Source organism: Procambarus clarkii, chromosome 21 (genome assembly GCF_040958095.1).
Source record: "Procambarus clarkii isolate CNS0578487 chromosome 21, FALCON_Pclarkii_2.0, whole genome shotgun sequence".
Taxonomy (NCBI): Eukaryota; Metazoa; Arthropoda; class Malacostraca; order Decapoda; family Cambaridae; genus Procambarus; species Procambarus clarkii.
In genome coordinates, this window is record NC_091170.1 from 38,854,322 (window position 1) to 38,866,615 (window position 12,294).

The 12,294-nt window shown below is 46.0% G+C and overlaps 1 protein-coding gene across 1 annotated transcript; it reads right to left on the reverse strand.

Moving 5' to 3' along the window:
• Positions 1 to 601: 601 nt before the first annotated feature.
• On the reverse strand, positions 602 to 7,253 carry LOC123760728 (spore coat protein SP65-like). The gene is made up of 2 exons (XM_045746513.2): positions 7,207 to 7,253; positions 602 to 950 (listed from the first exon to the last, which is right to left on the reverse strand). Exons 1-2 carry the CDS (start codon positions 7,251 to 7,253, stop codon positions 602 to 604), a joined length of 396 nt encoding a protein of 131 aa, XP_045602469.2.
• Positions 7,254 to 12,294: the final 5,041 nt, after the last annotated feature.

Genomic DNA, 12,294 nt, shown 5'->3' on the forward strand with positions numbered 1-12,294 from the left:
GTGATATCATTTGCTAATGATTTCCGGAGGATTTCTGCAGCATTTCGGATCCTTTATGATATCCTCTTAGGTTCCACAGCCCTTTGTCTCGTTACGTCCCCCCCCCCCCCCATGAGCCCATCCCAGCCGTCTAGTCCTGTCGTATTTTGTAAACAGTTGTTGTAAACAGTTTGTAAACAGTCTCCTCCTTCCTTGTTAAGTACCTAGTCGTTCCGTCTCCAATTTAATGACGTGGGTGTGATATGGAAATACTTATAATAAGGAGATACTTATTATGGAAACGGGGGTTAATTAGTATATGGTGGTTAAGCTGTGTTTTGGGGTGATTAGTATGGTGGTTGGCTCGTGTTGTAGGCTACAGTGGTAGCGGAAACGATGGGGACAACTGTAGCGATCGTGGCTTGGTTTGTCTAGTGGTAGTAGCAACAGTGGTGGCTACAGCCAGTGGTGGCTACAACCAGTGGTAGAACGAGTTGTAGAAGTCAATAATGGATCTGTTGTGGTGGAGTCAGACCTGGTGGCGCGAGGACAACCCAAGCAACCAACAATTTTGTGGAAACACTGGTGGCTATAGCTGCCGGGGTTGTGACAACACTGGTGGTTATAGCTGCCGTGGTTGTGGCACCACTGGTGTTATAGCTGCCGTGGTTGTGGCAACACTGGTGGCTATAGCTGCCGTGGTTGTGACAACACTGGTGGTTATAGCTGCCGTGGTTGTGGCACCACTGGTGGTTATAGCTGCCGTGGTTGTGGCAACACTGGTGGTTATAGCTGCCGTGGTTGTGGCAACACTGGTGGTTATAGCTGCCGGGATTGTGGCAACACTGGTGGTTATAGCTGCCGGGGTTGTGGCACCACTGGTGGTTATAGCTGCCGTGGTTGTGGCAACACTGGTGGTTATAGCTGCCGGGGTTGTGGCAACACTGGTGGCTACAGCTGCCGGGGTTGACCTGTGTGAGGTGTGAGTGTGTGCATTTACTATTTGTATTTCCTGATTGTGTCGGCAGAATCGAGCTATTAGCTCTTGGACACCGCCTTTCTAACGTATCTATTTTTCCTCTTATTATGTGTACTACATATGTTTCTCTCTAACACACGCGCAAACACACCCCCCCCCCCTGGAAGCAGTCCGTAGCAACTGCTTAACTCCCAGGTACCTATTTACTGCTAGATGAACAGGGGGGGATTCATGGTGAAAGAAATTGTGCCCGTTTGATTCCGCCTCCACCGGGAATCGAACCCGGACTACGACCCCGTCAAGCGCTGTCCACGCAGCCGTGTGTGTGTGTGTGTGTGTGTGTGTGTGTGTGTGTGTGTTCATCTAGTTGTGCTTGCGGGGGTTGAGCTCTGGCTCTCTCGGCCCGCCTCTCAATTGTCAATCAGCTATTGTTTTTTCACACACTCCCAGGAAGCAGCCCGTGACAGCTGTCTAACTCCCAGGTACCTATTTACTGCTAGGTAACATACGTGAGGATGTAATTCAATCCTAACTATAACTATAACTGTCCCAAACGCTCATGGATATTTAACTGAGTATTTTCAGGAAGTTCTAAACAATTTTTGACTCCCAATATTGTAATTCACATGGAAAGGGGAAGGGGGGGGGTCCTCTATGTGGCAATATAGAGCCGGCCTCTGTGGCAATATAGAGCCGGCCTCTGTGGCAATATAGAGCCGGCCTCTGTGGCAATATAGAGCCGGCCTCTGTGGCAATATAGAGCCGGCCTCTGTGGCAATATAGAGCCGGCCTCTATGTGGCAATATAGAGCCGGCCTCTATGTGGCAATATAGAGCCGGCCTCTATGTGGCAATATAGAGCCGGCCTCTGTGGCAATATAGAGCCGGCCTCTATGTGGCAATATAGAGCCGGCCTCTATGTGGCAATATAGAGCCGGCCTCTATGTGGCAATATAGAGCCGGCCTCTATGTGGCAATATAGAGCCGGCCTCTATGTGGCAATATAGAGCCGGCCTCTATGTGGCAATATAGAGCCGGCCTCTATGTGGCAATATAGAGCCGGCCTCTATGTGGCAATATAGAGCCGGCCTCTATGTGGCAATATAGAGCCGGCCTCTATGTGGCAATATAGAGCCGGCCTCTATGTGGCAATATAGAGCCGGCCTCTATGTGGCAATATAGAGCCGGCCTCTATGTGGCAATATAGAGCCGGCCTCTATGTGGCAATATAGAGCCGGCCTCTATGTGGCAATATAGAGCCGGCCTCTATGTGGCAATATAGAGCCGGCCTCTATGTGGCAATATAGAGCCGGCCTCTATGTGGCAATATAGAGCCGGCCTCTATGTGGCAATATAGAGCCGGCCTCTATGTGGCAATATAGAGCCGGCCTCTATATGACAATATAGAGCCGGCGTGGTTATGTGTGATATAAACAGAGGGGCTGCGTGTCGATCCCCGCCTGCTCTACTATTAGTACTAAAATGCAAATGAAACATAATACCTCCACAGTGTGTAATGACGGAGTGGGTTTATTTTTTTCCTGTTTTCGTTGTTTTATACATCACTCAAATACAACAGTCACTGCATTGTGTGTGTTGGGGGAGAGGGGGCGGGGGAGGGGGTGGGGGGGGGTAGGTTTGGGGATTGGAATTACCATGTGACATATAATGCTATCCTCCAGGGGTCCACAGGTTCGAAAAACTGCCCCCCATACTGCTCATGTAAGGTCATTATTGTGTTTGGTCATTCGGTAGGGTCTTGCTGCGACCGTGTGTGTGTGTGTGTGTGTGTGTGTGGGGGGGGGGGGGGGGAGGGGGAATACAGTCGGCGCTCTGGGTAGTATTTTTATTGTATTGAAGCCAAATGCATATGGATTTGTACTGTATTTCGTCCACTCTTTCTGTATTTTTGCTTTGGTACATGTCTCTATGTGGGTGGATATGTGTGTTTGTGCTTGTTCTGGGGAGGAGGAAAACGGCCTGACTTACTCGTGTGTGTGTGTGTGTGTGTGTGTGTGTGTGTGTGTGTGTGTGTGTGTGTGTGTGTGTGTGTGTGTGTGTGTGTGTTCTGCTTGTGTTCTGGTGTACATGTCACCTTTTGCTATCTCATGTACAAGTGTGCTAGTTTTCCATGGTCGTTACAAGGATAAACACGTGGTGTTGCTGGTGGCGTTATAGAAGCTTCCTCCAGCCCGTTCTTACCGTTTTGTGAATGCCAAATTAGTTGTGATTTTTGCCAAAATCAACACAACAAAAATAAATAAGCTTAAGACAACCTACTTAATGTTTAAGCCTATGTTATAAGTGTATTGAATATATGTCTCCTGTTATTTCTGTGTGTTTCCCAAGTAACGCCAATTTAGTAGTAGTTAGTAACGGTTGATTGACAGTTGAGCGGCGGGCCGAACACAGCAGAGCTCAACCCTTGCAAGCACAACCAGGTGAATACTTTATGAAATTAAGTTTCGATCGGTTAATTGTTGAATGATTGCCATGAAGAATGTTGAAGTTACTGTTATTTACAAAGAAATCACAGTAATTAAGGTGATGTATCAATGAGTTTCAATCACTTGAAACTTGTATCAATTCTAGTTTCAATCACTTGAAACTAGAATTCGAACTTGCAGTACTCCCGTGCACCCGCCATGCACCACTGGACCACGACGTGTTGTTAGTACTGCAACCTGGGATTCAACTGTCTCCAACGAAGGGTTCTTAAGGCGGATACCAAGTGAAGGTTTCACACATTACCAGCTGGCACAATGGTGGTTTAGGTGGCCCCCCATCCCCCCAACGATCACTTCAAATGCACAAACAGGATTCGAACCTACACCAAGAGTGCAGGTTCAAATCCTCATCATGGCTCCAATCGATCTTCTTCTTCTTCTTCTTCTTATTATTATTATTATTATTATTATTATTATTATTATTATTATTATATCTTCATTGTTCTTTTCTGTTTAGATTCATATGTCAACTGTTCTAAGTTAGTGCTATTTTTTTTCAAGTCCTACTCTAAAGTAGGGGTGCTTAGGGTTACCACTAAGCTGGGAGCTGTTTAGACTTTCCTCTAAGCTGGGGCTGTTTAGACTTTCCTCTAAAGCTACCGCTGTTTAGACTTACCTCTAAAGCTACCGCTGTTTAGACTTACCTCTAAAGCTACCGCTGTTTAGACTTACCTCTAAGCTAGGGCTTTACAGTCCTACGTCAAAAGAAGGGCTACTCTGAACTACCATAACAGTGAAATTTGTTACACTCTGAGGAACTATGTTAATTCTATTCTGATTCTCATACAAGAGTCAGGTCTGGCGTCCCAGTAGTGGCCAACGTCTGTACTGGCCTTGCGTGTGTCTGAAGTTGTGTGCTTCTCACTCATGTGTGTCCACAATGTAATTACTAAGATGAAACCCTCAATCTTGACTATATTACCTTACTACTGATAAATACATCCTCATATGGAAGAAGGATTTTGTTTTATTTGCGAGAAGAGGAGGCTGTATTTTCACTTGTTGCGTGAATGATGCGAGACTCGCGGCCTTGAATAATGCAAGAAGGTGACCTCATGGGCGAAGTATTTGCGACTTGATGAAATTTGAGCATCATGCTGTATAATGGTTGGGAAATATTCCTGCCAGTTAAAGTACTTAAGGGGGGGGGGGGGCAGTGGTGTGTTTGTAGTTAGTGGAGGGCAAACCTGTTTGTGACTCAGACACACATGCCCCGGACTATGGCCTCGGGGGGCCATGAGTCACCCCCTTAATACCCACTCATGCCCACGCCCCCTTCTCTGCCCTCTGACTCCGGAACCCAACCAACTACTTTATTGTTTTGAGAATTAGAACACCATGCTCCTCTAGCACGTCTTGTAGGAGCTATCCGGTTCCTCTTATATATCAAAATCCTCAGATTAGGCAAAATTGTAATTAATTTTGTCAATAAAGATGTTAATAATAATAATAAAGGAGACTAAAATAATGCGGTTTTCTTGGTTCTGTTTATTGGAGTCGAGCTTTAGAGCCTGGGCCTCGGCTTCTGACTATTCATATACCTGTGTGTGTAATTACCGTACCTTGAAGATCGAGCTTCAGCTCTTGAACGTCAGCCTAATTGTTCCTCGAAGACTGAGGATTCAATATTGGGCTCCGCCTCTTCATCTCTCGGTCATTCTAATTCATTGTTGCTCGACCCAAGAGATATTTCAGTGAAGTCTTCATTTAAATCATTGCATGGTGTTAGCCTCGGCTACCTCCTGCTCCCTCGACACGTTGGCTTCCTACCCTGAGGCTAACTAAAGGTTTCCTTAAATTTGTATGGCTCTTCTGTGTCTTTAGCTTGCACCATTCGCCTCTCGTTCTGTGTTACACAGATCGTGTAACATACTCTTGTGTGTATTCACCTAGTTGTGTTTGCGGGGGTTAAGCTTTGCTCTTTCGGCCCGCCTCTCAACTGTCAGTCACCTGTTTACTAACTACTTTTTGTGTGTGTGTGTGTGTGTTTGTTATTTTAATGTTATTGTTTAAACTGAAAAAATATGATTAATATACTTAGTGTAAACAGCATATTCAGAAAAAAAAGATGAATGTCATGAGAAACAAGGCAATGAAAAGCTATAATCGGTTACAAGATAATTGAAGGCTGCCTTAAGCATCTGCGCTCAATACCAGCGCTAACTCTTTAGATAATAGTCTCAAGAGCTGTAAACTCCTTTGTGTAAAGTCACTTCGGAGGTCTCTTATGGTGTGCATCGTCTGTGGAGAACCTTGATAATATCTCTACTGGTGTAGAAGTGTAACACGGGGTAGGGGTTTCTCTTACTTCTCTTTCCTTCTTCTTTCCCCTCTACCCGTATTCTTACTTTTTATTCTCTACAAGGGACTCCAAAACTTTTACCAAAGCCAACTCCACGCCACGTGGTCCTAAGACGATTGACCGACTTAGGATTCTACAACCAGTATGACGTGACCTAGGCTTCGAGCAAAACCCTAGAGTCGCCTCCGCCGCCACCACCAGACCAGTAACACGAGCAATGATCGAGGTCTGGATCGATCATGCTAATTAATCAACCTTGGGGCTTGATCCCCACTATAACCGATGACCTTGAGTGTGGAATAAATTACACGGTAATGAAGAATTCCGATTCGATGTTAGAATCGGCGCCCAATCCAACTTTACCTCGTGTGGACCACGTGACCAGGACAAGTAAACACATGGAAACAATAAAAATGCAAATTATTAACTAATTAATTTATTAAAAGAAAAACTAAAACAAAATCTAAATATGTTCACTCCCTGTCACTTTAACACTCCCTACTTGACCTGGATGGCAAATGAGAAGACTATCCCTATAATTAACAATAGCAACTATACCTTGGGCAACCAGCTAGATGTTGGGGCTGGTCTTGGGAGAGGTAAGATGGGGTGACCTCTCCCAGTAGATCCGGAGTCCACACTAATCTATCCTCGTCTGGTCTAGCCCAGACTAGAGCATTGTATTGTTCCGCATCGCTTACCCAGTTACTTAGCAAGGTTAAGTTATAACAATTAACCTCTGTTGTACTTAATTGATCCAGACTGGTTGAATTATTTTACTGAAATTAAATTACACAAGTATTTAACGGCAGAGCTGTTCCCGATACCCAAAATGGTTAATTGAACTTTGAGAAATAGTAGACATGTCAACCCTGATGACCTATGACCGCCGGTCACTCCGCCTTACAACTTACGTCTGATTCGTGACGTCACTGATGGTGACTTAAACTCAATAATTAGAATACTCTTGATATTGTACCCAGTACTATTATACAATACAATTTTAATACAAAATGAATAAAGGCTAATTTCTCTAAATTACTGAATACTATAGGATGATTCATTATACAAAACTATGAACAAAGATGCCCGCCATTTGTGACTCAGACCTGCTAATCCTCAGGGGAATGTGCGTTGAGAGGTCAGGTCTCTACCCGAAACTTCTGGAACCTTCTGGAATAATTCTTACAACAGCCTTGTTTGTTACAACCCCCCCACACAAGCACTTAGTAAACCTTGTTAATTTGTTAAAAATCACGAGGTTTAGTATCCAAACCCACAATTCAACTCATGCCACAAACAAAAGCTAACCTAACTAATAAAATTTGACAAATAATAGTCCAACATCATAATAAACATGTTCACATTTCATAAATGTCTCAGCTGTCAACTGACAGCAATCCTCCAATATCAGGAAACATACATCCTATCCTTACTGACATAGCTAAATACATGCTTGGAGACATAGAGCGACGGTCTCGCTTCATGCGGGTCAGCGTTCAATCCCCGACCGTCCAAGTGGTTGGGGACTATTCCTTTCCCTCCGTCCCATCCCAAATCCTTATCCTGACCCCTTCCCAGTGCTATATAGTCGTAATGGCTTAGCGCTTTCCCTTGATAATTCCTTCCTTCTATCTCTCTCTCTCTCTCTCTCTCTCTCTCTCTCTCTCTCTCTCTCTCTCTCTCTCTCTCTCGCTCTCGCTCGCTCGCTCGCTCGCTATATTATCAGCTGGCACATTTGCGTGAAGTTGAATTCATCGGAAATGTTGTGATCCCGAAATGTAGTGTTTCGAAAATGTAGTGTTGACAGCAAGTGGGGAATATGGTGGAGATGAAAACCAGATGACAGTTATACCCAACTGTGAGCTGAGTCGACAGCTTCTGTCCTACACTGTTGTAAACAGCTCTGGGAAGATGCTCACCTTGGTGAACTCCGCCGTCGTGGCCACCAGCTTCTTGCGACACAGGGCTGAGGCAGCAGTCTTCTTGAGGTCTGTGAAGGGATATACGGTTAGGTTAGGTTATAAAGTCTTGAGGGGGAAAAGATGAAAAAGAAGTCATACTGAGACACTGTGGATACTGTAGCATTGATGGGTCGTGTAGCGTTGGTGGGTCGTGTAGCGTTGGTGGGTCGTGTAGCGTTGGTGGGTCGTGTAGCGTTGATGGGTCGTGTAGCGTTGGTGGGTCGTGTAGCGTTGGTGGGTCGTGTAGCGTTGATGGGTCGTGTAGCGTTGGTGGGTCGTGTAATATTGATGGGTCCTGTTGCATTGATGGGGTCCTGTATCATTGATGGGGTCCTGTAGCATTGATGGGGTCCTGTAGCATTGATGGGTCGTGTAGCATTAAAGAGGTCTGCGTCCTCGGCTGACAACCGAGGGACCGGGCTTCAATCCCTGAACAGGGCAGAAACGATTGAGCACAATTCCTTTCATCTGATGCCTCTGTTGACCTAGCGATGAAATACATACCTGGAAATTGAGGCCGTGTTCTTGACTTCCCACAACGTACAAAATATAAAGCCACCCACCTAACCCAACCCAGGTTGGGTTAGGTGGGTGGCTTAACCCAACTCACGTAACCTTATCTTTCGATGCATAGAAAACGGGGATACCTGTGAGCCGCTACTTTTCCACTCAATGTACTAATTGAGGCAGGTGGCCCAGGGCAGTGGTTGACCCCTGAGGCAGGTGGCCCAGGGCAGTGGTTGACCCCTGAGGCAGGTGGCCCAGGGCAGTGGTTGACCCCTGAGGCAGGTGGCCCAGGGCAGTGGTTGACCCCTGAGGCAGGTGGCCCAGGGCAGTGGTTGACCCCTGAGGCAGGTGGCCCAGGGCAGTGGTTGCCCCCTGAGGCAGGTGGCCCAGGGCAGTGGTTGACCCCTGAGGCAGGTGGCCCAGGGCAGTGGTTGACCCCTGAGGCAGGTGGCCCAGGGCAGTGGTTGCCCCCTGAGGCAGGTGGCCCAGGGCTGTGGTTGCCCCCCTGAGGCAGGTGGCCCAGGGCAGTGGTTGCCCCCCTGAGGCAGGTGGCCCAGGGCAGTGGTTGACCCCTGAGGCAGGTGGCCCAGGGCAGTGGTTGCCCCCTGAGGCAGGTGGCCCAGGGCTGTGGTTGCCCCCCTGAGGCAGGTGGCCCAGGGCAGTGGTTGCCCCCCTGAGGCAGGTGGCCCAGGGCAGTGGTTGACCACCTTGTCACCACCAAGGAGGTAGGGAACTATCAGGGAAAAGCACCAAGCCACTTCAAGGAACCCTTGTATTTAAATTATTTTCCCCCACGGAGCCCGGGTTTTGAAAGGCTCGTTTACGCGGTTGAAAGACGCCCTTAAGCGAGTACTCAGTTATATAAGTATCAATGTTAAAACCGTATTTATTTTAATGAGATGGTTGAGGCTGCTTGGTTGACATTTTGTGTCGAATTTGTGGTTCAGCGCCAGATAGAAGCATGGATCAGGTTCCACATTCATCCTGTTTCTGAATTTTTATTTGATATAAAACATATGGGAGAAAGTCTGTTCGCATAAATATGTTATAGGAGATGGTTGTAAATATCTCGCAGAGCTTTGGAGGGCCAGAATCTGGATACTGATTTTTCACTCGCAACCAAAATTCGGATAAGTTGTATTGAATGCAACTTGACCTCAGTGAGCTGTCAGAACGAAAGTTTACAAGACTATTTTCTTTATTTGTAGATAAATCTTTTTACATGTTTTACATCTACATAAAATAAATCCCAAATCCAGTTGTTACTCGCATTAAAAAGAGGAAAATAATCCTTAAAACAGGTCTTCAAACTTTACAAGTGCTGAACGAAAATAATTTTTATTTCTTCAGAGGTGTCATCATTGTAGGCTGCAAGAAAGTCACTGTCGCAAAGGGTTCGAACACACAGCTCTGCAGACAAGAGAAATTTCATGAAAGTTGTAGATTATAACTGCGTGTTAGTTTTTTTTTGTGTGTGTGTGTGTAGCTTCTACGATGTTACTTGTCAGGATATCTCCGTTTTTTTTTTTTTTTTTTTTTTTTTTTTTTTTTTTTTTTTTTTTTCAGGGATATTCCTGCGCGGGCCCTAAGCCTCTGGCTGGCCCACTAAGTGTTGTTTGTTTCTGTTTTACTTGGGCGGAGTATGAGTATTTATGACTCGTATGGTCGCTTCAGTAAGATTTTACCATGTGTGTTTAACAACTTCTGCTCTGTTGAATCTAAGTTGAAACCTTAATGGTTTGTAACTGTGGACTGTGTTAGATAATGTTCCAATCTCCGGTGATGATCTAGTTGTGTCTAGAGATTATATGTTCTTTGAAGAAGCTTTGCTGTGTGTGCACTGCCAGAAGTCTTGAAAGAGATGCTGTCGTCTTGCCTATATACTGAGATCGTTGGGGCTGATAGTTCCTCCAAATGGGCATATGAAGGTATAGACGACATTCCTCTCAAGACGTTTCGTTTGATATCGGGAGAGTTCATGACCATATTAAGGCGGTCTTCTTGATCTCATAGTATGTTAAGTTAAGGGAGCCGGTCGGCCGAGCGGACAGCACACTGGACTTGTGATCCTGTGGTCCTGGGTTCGATCCCAGGCGCCGGCGAGAAACAATGGGCAGAGTTTCTTTCACCCTATGCCCCTGTTACCTAGCAGTAAAATAGGAACCTGGGTGTTAGTCAGCTGTCACGGGCTGCTTCCTGGGGGTGGAGGCCTGGTCGAGGACTGGGCCGCGGGGACACTAAAGCCCCGAAATCATCTCAAGATAACCTCAAGATGTTGTTAACTCTAATAAACAAAATATATTTTATAAACAACACTGAAATAACGACAAATGCAGTAACAATAAAGGAATAAACGATGAACACGAGAGAGAACTTCAACTACCAACAGCCAGTGACCACTGTGACATTCTACCGTCTTCAAGACCAAGACAGAACATTCAGCATACCGTCCCAGCCATAGTAAGATCAACTGAAGTAAGGCACAACGAAATACATCTCCTTATGTCAGGCCATATTAAAACTAAAATGAACTTTGGAGAGTTAATTTTTCAACTTCGCAAGTGAAGAGCATTAGAAATATTGAGAAGATTCGTGCTAGATTGATTGATCTCATAATTTTTGTCATATTCAATAGCGCGCGCGCGCACACACACACACACACACACACACACACACACACACACACACACACACACACACACACACACACACACACACACACACACACACACACGCACACCCCTTGTGCGTGTTCCCCTTGTGATAAAGACAGTCTATTTAACACAAGGGGAACACGCACAAGGGGACACAGGTGGAAACTGAGTGCCCAAATGAGCCACAGAGATATTAGGAAGAACTTTTTTAGTGTCAGAGTGGTTGACAAATGGAATGCATTAGGAAGTGATGTGGTGGAGGCTGACTCCATACACAGTTTCAAGTGTAGATATGACAGAGCCCGATAGGCTCATGAATCTGTACACCTGTTGATTGACGGTTGAGAGGCGGGACCAAAGAGCCAGAGCTCAACCCCCGCAAACACAACTAGGTGAGTACAACTAGGTGAGTACACACACACACACACACACACACACACACATGTAAATGTAAATATATATATATATATATATATATATATATATATATATATATATATATATATATATATATATATATATATATATAATATAATATGTTCTAGTGAGTGAAATTAAGTAACATTTAAATTCGTATAATTTGAAAATCATTTCCCTGAAAATTGTAAATTCTGTATTCTTCAATTTTTTTTTTTTTTTAAAGACAATTGTGGTTCAGTTACTTTCCCTGCCTCCCTTTATTATTGCTTCGTGATGCGTGGCGGGAGGAGCCAAAGAGGGAAGAGATAGAGAGAGACCTTCACGTGTGTGATAGCTAAAACAGGATGCTGAATTCTTATGCAAATGTTTCGGAGGAGAGAGAGGGGGGGGGGGGGCGGGGCCTTGTTGTTGTTGTTGTTGTGAAGAAGAGTTCCCCTGCCCATTCCTTCTGTCTTGGGGGGCACGCATAGAAATACAACATGCGGCATCTGCATGCTCTGCTGGCTAGGTGCCGGCGAGGACTCTGCTGGCTAGGTGCTGGCGAGGACTCTGCTGGTTAGGTGCCGGCGAGGACTCTGCTGGCTAGGTGCCGGCGAGGACTCTGCTGGCTAGGTGCCGGCGAGGACTCTGCTGGCTAGGTGCCGGCGAGGACTCTGCTGGTTAGGTGCCGGCGAGGACTCTGCTGGCTAGGTGCCGGCGAGGACTCTGCTGGCTAGGTGCTGGCGAGGACTCTGCTGGCTAGGTGCCGGCGAGGACTCTGCTGGCTAGGTGCTGGCGAGGACTCTGCTGGCTAGGTGCTGGCGAGGACTCTGCTGGCTAGGTGCCGGCGAGGACTCTGCTGGCTAGGTGCTGGCGAGGACTCTGCTGGTAGTATGTGAGGGGTGAAGTAGCTGTTGTGTACTAGTATTCATAGTGTAGTTTCTGGTGTTTCATTACCTTGGAGCTGTCGCCCTCCCATACTACCAGCAGAGCATGCAGATGCA